Source organism: Nothobranchius furzeri, chromosome 8, assembly GCF_043380555.1.
Source record: "Nothobranchius furzeri strain GRZ-AD chromosome 8, NfurGRZ-RIMD1, whole genome shotgun sequence".
In the NCBI taxonomy this organism is placed as follows: Eukaryota; Metazoa; Chordata; class Actinopteri; order Cyprinodontiformes; family Nothobranchiidae; genus Nothobranchius; species Nothobranchius furzeri.
In genome coordinates this window covers 49,289,795-49,308,603 of record NC_091748.1, presented here as the reverse complement: position 1 = coordinate 49,308,603, position 18,809 = coordinate 49,289,795, and the positions used below count along the sequence as shown (strand labels likewise).

At 40.2% G+C, this 18,809-nt stretch overlaps 1 protein-coding gene across 1 annotated transcript; it reads right to left on the bottom strand.

Annotated features, from left to right (window-relative positions):
* Positions 1-3,442: 3,442 nt before the first annotated feature.
* Positions 3,443-18,512, bottom strand: mef2b (myocyte enhancer factor 2b). Its single transcript, XM_054733715.2, has 9 exons — positions 18,326-18,512; positions 14,411-14,487; positions 12,868-13,071; positions 9,799-9,927; positions 9,511-9,700; positions 8,743-8,891; positions 8,399-8,534; positions 6,545-6,656; positions 3,443-3,976 (listed from the first exon to the last, which is right to left on the bottom strand). The coding sequence occupies exons 2-9, from the start codon at positions 14,462-14,464 to the stop codon at positions 3,667-3,669; spliced, it is 1,284 nt and encodes a 427-aa protein (XP_054589690.2). The 5' UTR covers positions 14,465-14,487; positions 18,326-18,512; the 3' UTR covers positions 3,443-3,666.
* Between the last annotated feature and the right edge of the window lie 297 nt (positions 18,513-18,809).

Below are 18,809 nucleotides of genomic sequence, written 5' to 3'. Positions count from 1 at the left end.
ACAGCAAGTAGTCCAGGCCATAAAGCAGCTCCAGACCATCACACTACCACCTCCATGTTTTACTTGGTAGGGTGTTCATCTGAAATACAGATGTAATCAGACCTTACAAAAGGTCCACGTTGGTCACATCAGGCCACAGAACATTTTTCCAGACGTCTGAGGGATCATCAAGATGTTATTTGGCAAATCTGACAATGTGAGATAGAGGTTTTGGTCACGGAACTCCAATGGATGCACCTCTCCACTCCCATTTTGTTCAATCATGACCTCTTAGCTAAACCTAGGTTGTCCATGGCTCTTTTAATAATAATAATAATAATAATACATCAAACTTGTATAGCACTTTTTAGGACACTCAAAGACGCTTTCATGCACTCTCACATTCACACACTGCCAGTGATGGTCAGCTACTACGTAGCCACAGTCACCCTGGGGAGGTCTGACAGTGGTGAGGCTGCCGTTTGGCGCCGTCGGCCTCTCTGACCACCAGCAACACAGGCAAGTAGTTTGTTCTCAGCTTTATTGAAAACGATTTATGGAGGGTTGCTTTTTGAGATCTTTTAGCTGTGTTTCATGCTGCGATTAAAGGGATTTCTTTGTTTGATTGCAGTCGTGTCTGTGGTTGGTAAAACTAAACTAAGCTCTACTGTATGTGACTAATCAAACTTCGTGACTCAACAGGGGAACAATTGCCTTTTCACATGGTCAGGTTAGTTTGAATCAGTTTGTAAATGAAATCATTTAAAAACTGCATTGTGAGCTAACTCAGACGATCTCTGTTCAAGATAGAAATTTGTTTGAATAGAGTTGATTTAAAATCAAAGACATCTATCAGGGTACAAATTATTTTTCACAGTGCTGTATTTCATCTCATCGCTTGTGTCCATGTCAGTGTCCTCAGGCCCCTTCAGTCAAATCTGTGCATTTCAGTTTTCACTTGAAGGCAGACATGGCTGGATGTGGTTGCCATGGTGACTGATGCCTAGGTCTGTGTGTGTATGTGTGTATATTTGTGTGTACACAGGACCTAGACAGGCCCTACAGACTGGGCTAAGGCGGGTCCCGTGGGAGCAGACCAGACAGGACCTCGTTGAAAGTCTCTTTTCATTTAAGGAGGAAGACATCACAGCTGTTCCAGGCTTAGTCGACTCCTCCGTTCAGAGGATATAAAAACGAAGGCAAAAGCTCTGTTAGGGGCGGCACAAGGAAAGGCTCTCATATGGTGACTTTGAGACAGCCAGCTGTGGAAATGAGCCTTTTTATGCTGAATGTTTTCTTTCAAAAACCACAAAGGTCTCCCGGCTTTTAATTGGTCCAGTCTGCTTCCCCTTCTGGTGGCTGCGTGGGGAGCTGCATGACAGGGTCCTGACATGATAATGAGGGAGTGTGTGTGTGTGTTCAAAAGATGACATGTAGGTGAAAAACTAAAGAAGTCCTTAGAGCTACACAGTAGAGGACATTTTATCAGCTTTCAAACAAAACACGAGCTACAGAATTACATGATTTTTTTTTTCAAAAATAGATCCAAAATAATCTTTTTTGTAACATTTTTTTAATTACAAAAAAATATTTTAATTATTAAAGACTCAGAACAAAAGCTGGTGAAGAGTTTGTCAAAAACAAACAACAAATCATACACAGAACAAAAGAATACTGGTGATACATTCACATTGAAAGAACATCACAGAGAAACTTGGATGTGTGGTGCAACCATGGATGTAATTTTGGGGTGGGACGGGGGGACATGTCCCCCCCACATTTTCCAAAGTCAAGTTTTGACCCCTGCACTTTTTACCATCCAAAAACAATATTACGCTATATTAAATTGACACTGGTTGAGCTCTAGAACCAAGCGGAAAACAACCGTTTGTGTTGAAACCTGTTTCCCATTAGAGCATACTGTAAAGATACCCCCCACCCCCCGTCCCCCCCACTTCTAAAGTGAAAATTACGTCAATGGGTGCAACAAACATTAAGTGTTTCCATATCTGCACCTAAAGTCCTGTTGAATGAAGCCCTTATTGATTTATTATTATTATTATTGTTGTTGTTGTTGTTGATGGTGTTGTTGATGTTATTATTATTATTATCATAGATAGATATAATAAATACTTTTTAATCGAGTCCCGAATCGTGTTTGAACCAAACATAGGTAGTTGTTCATGAATTGGTGAAGAAAATAGAAAAACAAACCGAAGTTCTTTGTACATTAATTCCGTGTTTATCTTCAGTATCCTTTTTTTTTTGTTCCTTTTTTACACAAGTTGTTACAAAATAGTTGTTTTTTTTTTACTTGACATGTTTCAGCTAGTCTCTCTAGCCATCATCAGAGATCACAGGTGTTGGTAGAGGGCGACACCGTCCTCTGCCGCTCGCGGATAAAAGGAAGTGACGCCACCAACACCAGCAATCTCTGATGATGGCTAGAAAAACTAGCTGAAACATGTCAGGTAAAAAAACAAACAAACAAACAAAAAACTAGTTTTTACTAAACTTTGTAAAAAAAAATTAACAAAAAAAAATAGATAACATACTAAAGTTGTACAAATAAAAAATCACACGAGATATTTTACTGCAGCATATGCAACTTAAATATCATGTTGTGGGGTGGGTGCTTTTCTCTAGCAGTCAATGCCTGAGATGCAGGACACGCCTCCAACAGGTCTCCAATCATTTCCTGATTATAATGAATTCAGTTATATTAACAAAAGCGTTGAGCAAAAGCAGTTTATGCTGCTGAAATCAAACCAAACTAAATTCAAACACCTGTGTCTGTTGCTGAGTCAGGGATAGTCATCAAGCAGCAGTATTGCAGCGTACAGAGAAAACATGGCGACCAGTATTTGGAGTTAAACTCAAAGCTTTAAAATTAAAACGCTAAAAATAAACAAATGTCTGAAGCAAAGAGAAAGTTCTCTTTTATATTTGTCTTAAACTAACATGTTGAAAAAAATCTCTGAAATCAGTTTTATTTAGTGAAACGTCTTTTCCTTCTGCGAGTAACAGACACACAGCTCTACTTCAAATAAATAGTAATTCACAAATCCCTGCCTCCAAATTCAAGAAGAGCAAAGCTTTTGCATTCAACACTCTACCAGATAATTACCGAGACATTTTTAACTTGTTAAAATAACTTTTTCTTTAATCTTTCATCATTGCAAACACTTTTGACTTGATCTTCTCACCGAATGAAAGCCAAGAGTTCATGAGACTCTGCTTAAGTAAGTTCAGGACACGTTTTGATCCTTTTACAAAGAGGAAACTGTGTGTATTGTTCTTTATTTCTGTTCCGTTTACCTTTTAAGGCGGACTGGAACAAGATTAGAACCTTTAACACACACATGGGGAAAGGTTTGCGGGTACGTTCTGGAGAACCTCGTGTGGTCCCGTTTGGCTGCTGCAGCTGAATTTATAAAGCAAAAAAGAAAAATATGAATTTCAAATGTTATGTTTTACCACACCTACTGGAAATAAAGCACACGTCTTTATGCATCCAGCTCCTCTTAAAGCAAGTGATGCATGGAGGACTTCTCCACCAGCCAGGAGAGACCAGCTCTGTACGAGGAGAAAGAGGCGTCCCACTCTGAGATGTGGGAGACACATCTGAATTTACTGGTTTTACTGGCAGCTGTTGAATGGGAGGTGGTGGCAGACTGGAGCAGTTGGCTATCTCTGCCAGCCGTCGCTCATCTCTAACTGCCTCAGCCCTCTTTCCTCTGCATCTTGAAGGTAGCTAGTTTTGTGAAACTCCTTTGTCTGATTGGCTGGATGGGATTCTGGAGGGGTGTGGCAAGCTGCATCCGTGTTGCTGGTTGGAGAACGCTGCCTGTTCAGGTGATGTAGGGGAGGGGAGGTGGGCGAGGACATGTGGTCAGGAGAGCTGCGCTCCGATTTGATGCTGAGGTTGAAGGAAGGCAGATGTGAAGAGTTAGAGGCGCAAGACTGAGTGAGGAAGGAGCACCCCCCGCTGGACATCCTGGGAACAACAGGAAAAAAGGAAAATGATTTTATTTTGTAGGATTCTTTAGATGCTGCTGAAGACAGATGTGCACAGCTGTTTCGATTCACAATGATTTTCTGACTTTTTTATAATTAATACAAACTGTAGCACAATCATTTTAAGATAGCAACAATAAATGCTTGAATAAATAAACTGAATTATAAATGCTAAATTGTAGCAGAGTTTACAAAAATCTCAGAAAATAAATATTTACACTTTGTTAAATTTCTGTTTGTTGTATAGGTCAAAATGTTGGAACACTGCCAGAATTTTATTTCACATTAATTTAGACAAATTAGAAAAAAATCTGCATTTGGGAAACACTTTACAAAAAGGGACTTTTTATTACTGTTACTTAGTGTGCTATTTTTATTTATTTTTCCCGCATCCTGTCTGGCTGTGAAGCAAACATAATTCATGTCTGAATGCTGGTGACAAGCCTTACAGATTTACCCTCAGGTGGAACACCAAAGTGTCGTCATGCCTGACACTTAAGACTTTATTGTTAATGTTTTTGGATGCTTCATCACTCTGACCAGACACGGAGACAGAAGTAAAAGAGAAAGGACGAGACAAAAGGAGGGGCAGGGGGGTTTCACAACAATAAACAATCAATGATGAACAAGAGTCTGCTTCTAGACCTGCAGAAAGAGAAAAACAACACACAACAATACAACAAGAGCAAGCTATCACTGCGTCAACCTGATGAGGAAATGTAAAATCAACATTGTTTTACTGAACAATCACACGATAATAAATCACAGTGCATTTAGTGGCAACCACAGCCTTAAGTTCATACTTATGAGAGCACCATGTGAGCACCTGTGTGTGTACACGCGCTTGTATACGTAAGGTTTCTCTATAGGAGCATCCAATAGTGAGTGTGAGGGGCGTTATTAATTGTTAATAAACAAAGGATCATTTTATTAACGTTCCCGATATTGATAACTATTAAATGTCCTAAAGGTTAGGTCAATGCATCACTTAATATTAACACGAATATCAAGCAGTTTGTAACCATTTATTCATTAAGTGCTTAATAATGCACTAAGTAACGCTAATAAAGGGACCTTTATTGTAAAGTATGACCTGCATTTGTTTTTGCTCGTAATTAAACGTATGAACTGCATGGCTTTTAAAGTTAAATATCTTTGGTAATTTCCTGCTCATTTAGTACACTAGAGCGTCTATCTAACGTTTATAGTTGTTTGCCTGAAAGCAGGGGCGGCGTTAGGCCCGGCTACTTGGGCTGAAGCGAAAAGCCCCGGATCTAAATCGCAGAAGTAACATGCAGTACCAAAGTCCAACAGAGAGGGAGCAGCTGGCAGTAGTTTGTATACAGCCTGCCTGAGCCTCCACCACTGAAGAAGAAGCTCTTCAGCAGCCGGCTTCTTCTTCAGTGCCTGTTTTTTCTACACTCTGCCTGAAACGCATGAGTGAAGATGGACATAAGGACGTTTTTTAGACAAAAAGTACGGCGACAGAACCCCAGCTTTGATGAGACTGGTGTTGACTCAGGTTTGTGAGTATTGTTTGAAAATATTTGTTGTGCTGCTGGTTTGCCTAAAGTTAGCTTACTATCAGGTAAAGTTCTTGGAGAAAGAAAGGGAATATTTACTATCATCTCACACTAAACACTAACAGGAACAATACTCTGCCCTGAAAATGCTTAATATGTAGCTTCAGATTAAAAAGTATGTGGTACTAGGCATATATGATGTTGACTAGTGCGTATCACGTGTGTGCGCGTGCGTGCGTGTGTGTGTTAAGCCCCGGATCTTCTTCAGTCCTAAATCCGCCCCTGCCTGAAAGTAAAATAATTGACGATTGAGCGTTTCACTCTGGTTCTACTTGTCCGTCTTGCTTCTGGTCCTTTGTATTTAAAATAAAAGGTTTTCATAGATGTTTTTGCATTTTGTTTGATGAAGATTTCACCTTCAGCCAGCCTAAAGTCAAATATCAACATGGAGGCTTGTGAACAGAGGAAGCAACAAGTCATGTTCTTTTTTCCTCCTTCAGCTGGTTTGCCCCACAGCTGATTGCTCTCGGCCTTTCATCCTCCGATAAAAGATCCACCAACAGTAACGGCCTAAACTGTCAGACCAGCTGGAAATGCCTGCTTCAAAAAAACGATGCATATATTTTTAGCGAACACATCACCGCTGGTTCTGACAACAATGTTTCTGATCACCTCTGGACTCTTCGGTCATCTATAAACAACCTGATGCTAAATCTCCTCTCCTCCATCACAGAACGCAGCCTGTCAAAGTTGACCTCATCACTGTTCTAAATGTAGTTAATGCATCATTCTTCCTGTTTGTCTTACTTGCTTGCAGAGCTGCAAAATTTTTTCTATTCTGAGCTTGAATGACCCAATCTATCAAGCATCACATCCTTAAACACCATACTGTTAGATTTTGTCGTGCTTATAACTCCCAGAAACATAAGAACACTAAAAAAGAAACATCTGTGCAACATAAGGGTTGTTGGTTCAGTCTTCTGCAGAAGGGATTACAACATTACGCCAACACGTAACCTGCTTACCCTGAGCTGATATGAGGCCCGTGAGACTCGTGAGGCGTTTGTGCTGTTTGCCATGGATTCATCACTCCTCTTTGTAAACTTACAGAGTGGTAAAAACCAGGCTGGCTGTATTCTGGAATCAAAGAAGCAGATGTGGATGTGAAGGAAGTGATACACAGAGCCGGATAGCAGATCCAAAGAAACAGCTCCGATCTACCGAAACAATGGCTATCACGTGTTTTTTCCTAAGTAGAAGAGAATTTTTAGTCTGGTGGTTTTTTTTACAGCAGAACCTGGAAACACTGAGAAATTTGTTTAATTTTCCCTACTTATTTTTGGCTTGAACAAATAGTTTCATATTTGGAACATTATGCTTCTCTGTGCTGTTCTGGAGAACACCAGGATACCAGCAGGACTCAAGGAGTTCACAGAGACCCCTCTAATGTAGATGCTCTTTTAAAATGCTTGTTCAAATATTGAAAAAAAAAATTAAGTTTCACTTAATTTGTGCAAATTTGTTATTATGAATATAAAAACCACAACACGTCTCATGGAATGAGCTTGAATGCATTAGACCAGGGGTGTCAAACATGCGGCCCGCGGGCCGTATCCGGCCCGCAAGTGGGTTAAATCCGGCCCGCGAGATGGTTGTGTAAACTTTATTTTCATACTTTACAATGTAGAGTGAAAATAAACGTATCTTTGTGAGCAAGTTTCCTCTGTAATGAGTATAAATAAAACAAAGCTGCGCTCAAGGCTCACACAAGAACTTGAATCACATCCTGAAGTTGGCCGCCACTCAGGATGTGACTTCTGATATTGATGTGCTGGTGAAAGCTAAAAGATGTAAAGTAAAATGAGTCAAATATACTTTAAGTGCTGCATGAAACTGATCTAGCCATGTGATATGTAAGCTCTTTGAATCACTAAGGAATGTTTTTATTGATTGATTTTTTTTTCTTTCAAATTTTCAAGTACACTTCAGGTGTTGTACTTGTACTATTTTGGATACACTGTCCTCAGGCTGCAGCCTTGTTTTGTATTGATTGTATTAAAACAAAGAAAACCATCTGAAGTTGTTTTTAATTTACCGGTCTGGTCCACTTGGGACTAGATTTCTCGCAATGTGGCCCCTGCGCTAGACTCTCCAGCATAGCTTACCTGGCGATGATACATTTTTTATTTTCTCTCTAGAAAGAACCAGCCTGCACTGGTTTGTCAGCTCATTGGTTAAAATAAGGCAGAGAGAGAAAGATGCTTATGTTTTTTGTTTGATGCATGCAAAACCAGAATCTGCGCCAGGGGTCACCACCCTTTGTGAAGCTGAGGTTCTTCATGCTACTGAGCCACATGAAGGGCTACCAGGTTGATACAATACTGACCTTTAAACTGGAATAGATCAGAGTTAAACTAAACTAAACTGCAACAGATTTTTTTTTAATTTACTGTAGACTAATGCTTTTTAGAGAAAAGGCCTGTGGAAATCTTTTACAGTTATTGGGGCACCAGGCTGGTGACCCCTGCTCCATGCAGACATTCTGATGCCTCACACGATGATGCAGTGAGGAAAGAGAATGCGGAGCTGGTGGCATGCAGTGGAGTTTTGGAGGACTTTTTTGTTCAGTTGTTGGCCTCACTGAGAGTCCCAACCTCTAAATACATTTGGAACGCTGCTTTTGGAAAACTAGCAAGACAGTTGTAAGAGTTTGCGATCCAATGACTCAAAACATTTGGAAACAAATGCAAACGACACACAAGCTAAAAGAAAGTTTCTGATGAAGATGACAGCTAGTAGATTTCACCTCGAACACAAGTAGCAACAGTTCTCACCCTGTTTTGGTGTCACTGCTTTCACACACAGAACAAAATCTTTACCTGCAGCTATAGCCGACACACCAGAGGCTCCAGGAGAGGGGAGGCCGTATCCTCCCAGACTGTGACTCAAAAAGCCTCCTTTGCTCATGGCTACCATGGAGCTGCTGCTGTGCAGACCTGGGTACAACAGACTCCTCTGATGTTCAGAGAAAAAGAAATCACCATCAGAAAAATCTGCATGGATACAGTGATGTCACTGGATCATAACTTGTGATCATTACCAGTGAGAATGAAAAAAGGAAAAACAAAAAAAGAACATTACAAATAGGTTTGATCTTAAAAAGGATGCTTCTGCAAATACTCAGCATCAGATTCTCGATGCGTTGATCGTGTTGGATACGTACAGCAGAGTTGTGGTTTGCCCGTGTGGCCCCCATGCCCTGATTAGCAGCCTCTGCCCGCAGGTTTTCACTGCCCAGGCTCAGAGGAGGAGGGGGTTTCATTTCCAGAGCTCGATTCAGGCTGCTGTGGGGGAACATGGAGTAGCCCAGACCTGACCAGAGACGGATCGAAGCGGGGAAGAGAGAAAAGCCTGCTTCAGTGTGAAACACTCATGTCTCTCTGCTGTCCTCTGTTGGTTCAACAACGTAATGACTTCTTGATTTGTACGTACCAAAAGGGTTATTTCCCATAAACTATTCCTGTTAACTAGTCCCCTGAAAGGACCTGTTTGCAACTGATCATAAATCAGCGTTCACTGAGCTCATGATGCATCAGAATAGTTGTAGATTGTAAAAATGAGGTCAACATGGCAAGCAGGTGTGGCGCGCTCTGTGTATTAACCACAGAACTGGTTAAAGCCGCTGTCACTCTAGTGGAGGGCCAGTTTCACAAAACAGACTGGAGAGTATGTGCGAATTTATGAACACACACTCACACACATTTCCTGTGAGTTCACAGCCGGCTGCACTGAGGGTTGACAATTTACACTTGCATTTCACAGCAAGGCGAGGAACCAGAAAGGTGGCAGATGGACTTTCATTTGAGGAGCAGCACCTCTGATTGAAATCCAGTTCTAGATTTGTGTTTGGAACGTTACGCAGAAACAAATAATGATCTGGAGAGTGTTTTCAGATGATGAACAAGCCAACGGTTTGAGCTGCTGGGTTCACCTGCATGTGGTGACATGAATGCATGGTGTGCATGTGATGCAGCCGGGCTGGTGGAGCCCGGTCGGGAGCCCAGGGGTTTGAACCCCGGCGGTCTGTGGGAGGCCATGCTGGGTACCGAGGAGGCGGAGAAACCATTTTCAGGGCCTGCAGAAACCAGGAACTGTGCTTCTGGTGAGAGCAGTGGATGACCCTGAAGAGAAAATGCACAAATCAGACAGATTAATAAACATGATTACAAAGAAAGTGTGTGTGATGAATGTGTGAAAGCAGAAGTGTGCATGGACTGACACAGAAGCGCTGGCGAGCCACCGACAGATCCACGCCTTCGCTGAGAGGATATTTATCATCTGATACATGTCCGCTCTCCTCACTGTCGAGCTCCGAGCCGTCCAGACTGAGGCCTTTCCTCCGCAGCGTCTGAAGCAGAGAGCAGAAAATCATCTATAACGGCGCTGAACAGCAGCATCCAAAACACATCTTATCTTATTCAGTCTCAAAGTCTGTCATGTGTTCATTCAATTATTATATATTTATATGAATTTTTACTTTATGAATAACAGAAAATTGAAATTTTGTATCCAGCTATTTTTTTTATTGTTAGTGTTTGAGTAAATATCAACAAAAACAAGTAACAAGAACATATAGTCGTATAAGTTCAGGGACATTCACACTTTATGCATCACGGCCTTTTTGTTGGCTTCAGATGCTCAGATTAAACTCTTATTATTAAAATAATATAAAAAATCAGATTAGGTCACAATTTGACACCCACCCACTTCTATCCTCAAAGCTACAATGGCAAACTTGGAAAATAAATTAGATTAAAACAGCCTATTATTAATATCAGCCCATATCGGCATTAAAATTTTATATTGGAAATTTTCAGTATCAGTTTTCAGTCTTTTAGGCCCTGTCCACACGTAGCCGGGGATCTGCCAAAACGTAGATATTTTCCTACGTTTTGGCCTGTCATCCACATGAAAACTGAGTTTTTTCACACGAAAACGGATCTTTTTAAAAACTCCGGCCAAAGTGAAGATCTGCGTTTTCTCCGTTTTGAGTGTCTGCGTGTGGACAGACAAAACCGGAGATTTAAGGTCCGCAACGTCACTTTCCGCGACAAAAAAAAAATGCTGACATCACGTGTGCGACCTGTGTTTACACTAGCCGACAGCATGGATGCCCTCAGAGCTGCGCTCGCTTTATCAATTGTCCAAGCGCTTTTTGCTTGTTTGTTTTTGCAAGCGGAATTACTGCTCCTTGCGGAAGACCACAGACGAAGGACGAGGTTAAGAACGGGGGAAGTACTGCCGTCTACAGGTCTGGCATGTCCTTAACAACGTATTTATCCAGGTACGTGTGGACAGAGTTTTTTTTTTAAACGAGGTGGTGTGGATGCAAGTTTTTGGAGGGGCGGATATTCGTTTTTTAAAAAAAACGGCTACGTGTGGACTAGGCCTTAATGACCCAACTTTTACATCCAATACACGTATGTAATATACATCAAACTCTTCAGCTACTTCTCTCTTCTCTCTCTCTCTCTCTCTCTCTCTCTCTCTCTCTCTCTCTCTCTCTCTCTCTCTAAATGTCAAATATGACAGACCTGGGGTAAGATTTTTGAGATATTTTAGTTCATTTGGCCCAACTTGAAGAGTAGGAATTTGCCCTGTGTGGCATCCTAACAGCATGTAGCTACGTGTAGCTAGCTAGCTAACGAACCACTAAAACAAAAACAGGAATCTTCACCCAAGGCTTGATTTTATTATCTGAAGATCTTTAAAAATGTTTCATCACCACAGCTGTAATATACAGAAAAAGGAAAAATAAATAACTAACATCTTAGCGCCATGCTTAGGAAGAACGAGATCCAGCTGCTGTTGAAGACAAATAACATGCCACTTTTCCTGCATGCTAGGGAATATTGGAAAAAATGAAAACTGAACAATTATGGGGAGCCTAAGTCATGCCCATCTACTTCTGGACTATGGGTCCTTTTCTGCCTAAAAAATGAATGGGAGTCTATGGACTGATAAAAGTTATTTTCTGATCCTGCTTGATTTAACGTATGATGTTCGGGAATTTCAAAGACACATTTTGGTGCCAAGAAAGCACTTATCTACCACAGGCAGCAACAGTTATTGGAGGTTTTGCATCCAAACACAGAGGACTCCAAGTGCCTGTCTCACCAAATTTATGTCATCAAACCAGACATGGAGAAGAAGAAAAATGTCTTCCCATCCAGGATGATAGCAGGAGCATTAAACGTGGAGAAAACCACTATAAATCTGACCATGTAGTAGGTAGCAGCTACACTGGGGGAGATTCTGATGCAATGTCTGATTTGTAATCCTTTTAATTACAAATTTTTACAAGCTAATGAATCCCAAATTATGGGACATAGTCAAAGCACATGTAGTAATTTATCATTAAATTTTATGTGATATATCATTATGTGATTCAGGGCATAAGGCAAGGTGGACAAGAAAATAACTTATAGCTTATCACTTATTCCTTTTATTATTCATTTAAGATACTGTAGCGATCTGTGAAATCACAGATCAGTCACCTGATTATTATTGACCAACAGTTGTTTTGATTAGCTTTATTAAAAATAAAGTTCTTTGATTAACTAATGAAAAGCGTTCTTCGTCCTTCTTCTGTCTTCTTTCCTGGAATGTAAACATCAGAAGCAAGCGCACGGCCTTGGCAATTTATGCACACTGTCACTGTGTCAAAGGGCAGCTGTTAAGGGCAGAAATGGCATATTCATAACGCTACAGTACCCATGAGCCGACCGGAAGGGGTGGAGACGTAGACTCCCATACCCGCTCCTCCTCCCCTTCTGGAAGGTGCTGAAAACCATGCCTCATATCACGTACGAGCACAAATAGCCTTGTAGTGCTAACGGAAAACTAACGATATCCATTAGTTGCTCACACAAGTTTTTTTTCATAAGCCTGATTGGTTGGTACCCCCCTACACATGGTGCACAATGCATTTGGGCGGAGCACCAGCACTGACCAGTAGGAAAATGGTACTTGGGTTGGTCTAGTATTGGTCAATGTGTTAATGACTTGTTTTGCTGTGGAGGCCAAGGGAGGGGCATGGAAAAATAAATTATGAAAGATGACCTACTTTGTTTCATAGAAAGGATCAGGCTGTCAAATGTAAGAAATTTTAAGTTGTTTTTATATTTTTCAGCTGCGTATCCCAGCTCTAAAGTCTACACTATGAAAAAAAGAAAGGACATTTTTCCTTTTTGCATCATTATTTAATTTCAGGTTACAGTGTTTCAGACGGGTTTGAAAAGGACCCTTCTACAGGGTTGATCAGAACGTCAGCGAGATAAACGGTTACCTCCACGATGTCGGTGTTGGTGCGACTCTCATGCGGCTCGCTGTATTCGGTGTACTTTAACAGGACCTTGTCCATGTCTGTGCTGGCATACTGGAACAAACGGTTGGTGCTGTTGAAGATGATGAGGGCAATCTCGCAGTCACAGAGCACACTCAGCTCATACGCCTTCTTCATCAGTCCAAACTTACGTTTGGTGAAGGTCACCTTCCATAAAGAAAGACAATTTTAAATGAATGAATACAATTGAGAATAGTTTCAAAAGAGTATTTTCCTTTAAAAAAACAAAGATTTTAATTAATAAAATCACAAATAATAATAGATCAATCAGCAAAGGGCACGTTTCTTACTCAGCGCCTACGATAAAAAGCATTATTTAGTTCAGAATAAAATGTATCTCCATAAAACACTGCCATAAAGACAAGAAACTTTTATTTTCAAACAGTGAACACATCCTTTGTTGGCCCATTATCATTAGTGTTATAATAAACTACAAACACATTTTGTCCTACAGATGTCATCACAATCAAGTTTATCCGATTATCTGCGATAATAACGGTAAAATACATCTTTTTCTATGTCATTAACGTATTTACTCTTTCCACGTTGGTTCGTTGGCGAGCTCACTTTACTCTGATCCGGTAAAAAAAATAAAGTCAAATATTCCTGCTGATTGAGAAGAAAACCTCATTTATCTGTGACTGGGGATTTGTAGGATTAACAAGGATTATGGAAAGATTTGGTTTGGTTAAACATAAAAAGTTGTACTGTATGTGAAGGATAGATAAATGCAAATAAAGGTGCTGAAGAAACGTTTAGTGAGGATGAGTGAAGAAAAGCAGATTCATTTCCTGCTGGAATCATTTATTTGACCAGGTCAGAAAAGTAAAAATAATCCAGATGAACGATCCTGGATTTTCTGATTTTACATCGTCTGCGTTTTGACAGCTCATCAGGTGGAGTCAAGACTCAGAGCATACGTATCCTACCTGACGACTTATCATGTTTCATGATTTTATCTTGTGATTGTTGGGAAGAAAAAGAAAATAATTATTTGTCAACATCCCTATTCCCTAAACCAGAGCGTATCCAACATCATTTTATTTTGAAAAGGGAACATTTATTTATAGACGCCAAACTAAAGGACATTAAAACACAAAATGAAACAGGATAATAACTATAATATTCATAATATTTTAATAGTCTGCTTTTATAATTTCTTAAAATAATACATATTAATAATTTAAAACTTGCATAACTGTGTTCCTTTAAATTCATCACTCTGGCTGAACTGCATAAAGAAACTAACCTAAACTAATGATGCTCTGTAATTAAATAAACTGTAGTAAAAACAATGAAAATGGAACGATCAAAGTATCCAGAGTTCAAACCCTAACCCTAAACATAACGCTGTTGGAAAATCCAATCATGAAACCCTAAAATCAAAATACGGTGTCAGCATCATGAAAAGCATTAATGTAATTTTGTGTATTTAATATAAAGATGTTAGGAGAAAGATTAATGCTGAAAAAGTGTGAAGGCCCACCTGTCTGTTCCTTTGGTCAAGAATACGAGAGATTTGTATTTTCTTTCTTCCCATTTTTTCTTGTTTCACTCTGAAACCTAAAAAAGACAAAAAGTTAATTAGTTCCCAACAAATGGCCTGTATTTATAATAGCACCTTCACGGGTTCTACAACCCCCCCCCCCCCCCATTCAGCCATGCACACACACATTCACACACTGATGGTGATGATCTCCACCATAGCCAGAGCTGCCCTGACGGAGGCGAGGCTCCCAAGCACAGGCACCACCAGGGTGATGTGTCTTGAATTTAATTTTTTATTGAGACAATTCAGTTCAATATTTGACAGTTGAGCATTTCTGGTGGGAAAATGTCTGTTTGCTTTTTGGGTGACTCAGGTTGCTTCCTCTCAGAATGGGCGAGGGTGTTTATTTTTGCCACCAACAGCCAAGGCGGTATGAAGTCAGAGCAATTTTGCCATGCAGCATGAGTCCGCACAGACCGAAACACTCTGCTAGGTTACCCCCAGTGTTAGACTGCACCACGTTGGTCCCAGGAGACGGGGTTAAAAATATAGTCTGCTGCTCCTTTTAAAGGCTCAGCAGGCTATAAGCTGAAACCAAATGGTGTGCTTTCAGAAAGATGGCAAACGGCAAGAGCCGCCCACTCCTCTCTCATGCGCAGCCAGGTCAGAGAGGGAGGCAGCCATGGATGTGGATGGTTGGGTTCAGAATGTTTTAAGACTGAGATGCTCAATTATTATTTCCCGTTTTAAGGCCTTTAAAACTTCATCCAGTGCTCAAGATTAATTTCTGCAGTCATAAATGTGCTCAAGATTTATTTTGAAAAGCCTTGTCTGGGTTTTCCCTTCAACTCTGTTTTAATGTTTCTATATTTAGGTGTTTGCTCCTGCTGATGCTGCTTGCAGCGGATATGGCGCCCACGTTCCCATGACCCCTGAAGTGTCCCTTAAAGTTTGGCACTCAGGCATTGAAGTCATTTCTGTCGGAATCCACCTTTTTTTCTCGAGATGACCTTATAAAGTCCTGTGAAATGTGCCGGTCTGAGTGTGCTGGTCTGAGTGTGCTGGTCTGAGTGTGCTGCAGAGACAGGACTCACCTAACCATCTAACTACCGCAGTCCAACTCACACGTGCTTCCGTCACTACAGCTAAAGAAAGTGGACAAAGAGGACCACAAAAACCAGCATTGGTCTGTTTGACTGACAACTTGGATCCCACAAAGACTTCACAACAAGCTGTTCTATTAGGAGAGACGGGTTAACCTGATATCGAGATATTTTATGAGTGACAAGAAAAGGAAGTGGAACATACGTTCAAAACGGCGCAGAGAGATATTTATCTGATTTTCTTTTGTCTAAAAAAAATCACAAAATTACACCCACTGGCCCCACAGAGAGGCCCTGTGAGAAAACATGACCAAATGATTAAATATAGCTATGTACGTCCAGCCAAAGAGCGCAGAGATGGTGCAGAGCTCTTTGTGGTTTTGCAGGTTTGTGAAAAGTCAGAAAGAACATTAAGAGAAGCAGGAAAAGCCAGGCAGAGCCTCACTGTTGATGCTAAAAGTTTTCCCATATTAACTCAGACATTTGAGGTCTGTGTACATCTGTGACCTTTCATCCCTAAGGTCACCTCCTCAATTCTTGAAAAAAAAAAGGACATGAAAAGTAGCAGCAGATCTTGTAGCACGTAGTAAAAAAAAACACATGCCAGACAGAATTTTTCTCATAGTGTAATAATTGCACACATGCACAGATGCCCCTGGGTCTTTCAGCGTGTAAAAGACAGCAGCGCAGCCAGACGCCTTCCCAGATGAGCAGCAGTGGAAAACACCAAGCACCAACACATATCCTGGGATCCATTCACGGCTCACCAGGGAGCTCACCAGGACAACAACACATGCACACAGACAATCTAAAAGAAGCATAAACACAACACAAGATGATTTTTGTTAATGTGATCAGTTCTGGATTCACCCACCGATGTCTCATCTCTCACTCTGCATTAAAAGCTCCACGTGTGACTGAGAAAGGGGTATAAAAGTAGGGCACGGAGGGTTCTGCCTCACTGGTTTTCTTTCCATGACAGATTTAAATCGTGCTGGTGTGGCAGAAAGTTGGTGAACACGTGTATCAATCAAATAATTGTGAGACAAATTCAAACTAATTCTGCGTAGCTTTAAGGTGTTGAAGTTGGTCAAACAGAAGGATCCTGGAGGTCTGAAAAAAACCCGATGCGTCACTGGTACTTCCTGTGATGTCAGGCCATAGTTTCTGCAACCTGATCTGCTTTTTTGGACCAAAATCCATCTGCAGCTGCAGAAAGAATAAAGTCACACAGCGTTGTCACTGTTCACAGTTTGGTCACGTTTGGTCATTCAAAAGGGCTTTAGTGCAAAATGAGATTCTATTAACCTAAAACTCCCAAACAAACTACTTGGACTGCAGCAACATTTGTAGAAAATAAATAACATTTTCTACTTTGTTAAAATAGTTTTTACTATTTGTTCTTTTGACCTATCGGACATTTTAAAACCAACATTTTATTTGGATAATTAAATTTGTATTGATTTGCTCATTTTGTTTTATTATTGTATTTATTATTATTATTATTATTATTATTGAGGATGGACTGATGACCAATTTAAATAGCAACTGGAGTTATAATAGTTTTCTATTTTCTAAAAAAAAATTCTGAACAACAGAAAATGAGATTAGACTGGAAATGAAAAAGTTAAGCAGCAAATATTAAAAAAGAAAACATTATTTGAAATATCAGCATGGCATCTGGTAAAATTTTGCTCTAAATTGCTTTAAGAATTAAATAAACATGAAATACAGAAAAAAAGTGATGGGTGTTTGATTCAGCGTGGACCAGCCTACTAAACCATAAAAATGTTTACCCCAAAAGAAAAGAAACCAAATGGTCGTTAAATCTTTAGTCACATCAACGTCCTCTTCACATCCAAACTGCAGGAAACTTTTAGATGTATTTTGTTTGTTTGCAGATATGTACGAGATGTTTAACTTAAAATAAAACGCATTACTGCGCTGAGCACTATAAAAGTGAGTGTGATAACGGGGGTCAGACGGTTCATGTCACCAGGCCTTCACACAGACAAATAGTGAGGAAATATTTGTCTAATTTTAACAGGAGATAATTCAATTGCTTTGATATTTTTGATCAGAGTTGCAATGGTACACTCTATTGGCACGATCAGGACATTTGATCCTTCTTTAAACAGAAAGGTTTGAGTTTAAGAAATTGGTGCAGAACAACCTGATCTGTAATCTATCTATCTATCTATCTATCTATCTATCTATCTATCTATCTATCTATCTATCTATCTATCTATCTATCTATCTATCTATCATCTATCTATCTATCTATCTATCTATCTATCTATCTATCTATCTATCTATCATCTATCTATCTATCTATCTATCTATCTATCTATCTATCTATCTATCTATCTATCTATCTATCTATCTATCTATCTATCTATCTATCTATCATCTATCTATCTATCTATCTATCTGTCTGTCTGTCTGTCTGTCTGTCTGTCTGTCTGTCTGTCTGTCTGTCTGAACTCGGTCCATCATTAAACCCTGCGCAGTTCAGGGTTAAAAATAAAACCAGAGCAGAAACAAAGTCTAATGAATTGTTAACTGCAGTTAAAATAGAGCGTTTAAGAATAGGCCGTCTGACCCTGAGTTGCCAAGCACCTCTGTTTAATATAGACACCTCTAATAACGCAACAAGTGGTACCAGAACTCTCAGCTGTGTCATGAAATCTGCCACACAGGAAACCCAAGGAAGCGCTTCTCATTTCCCTTTAAACTAAAATAACAATACCAGCAATATTACATACAAATAAAAATATATAAATAATAAAAATAGAGCCTCTGTTCTCACCTTTTTTCCGCTCAGTTTTATGCACTCGGTCTGTCTGCTCCCAGCGCTTGGCCAATATTAGTATAAACTTGAAGTTGCTCCCCCCCCCTCCAAAAAAGCAGATGCATAGGAGGAAGAGGAGGAAAGAAGGAGGGGGAGGAGGAGGACTCAGTTTCGTGCGCCCTGGTTGATGTGCAGATATCCACCTGATGCGGACGCAGCTGATGGTTCAAGAGCGCCATGGGTTGCTTTCCCCCATCTGGTTGCTGCTGCCTCTCTCTCTCTCTCTCTCTCTCTCTCTCTCTCTCTCTCTCTCTCTCGCTCCCAAAGCTACTCACCAGTTAAGCTGCAAACAGCTTCACCAAAGAAGCCCTCATATGTTTTATCTTTACCGAGCTCTGTAGATGAGAACAACCAAGGTTTCAAAAGCATCCGTGATTTTTGTGAAAAATAAAAATAAAAAAAATATTCCAACTAGAAGAGTTCCAAACCTTTGCCGAGAAGA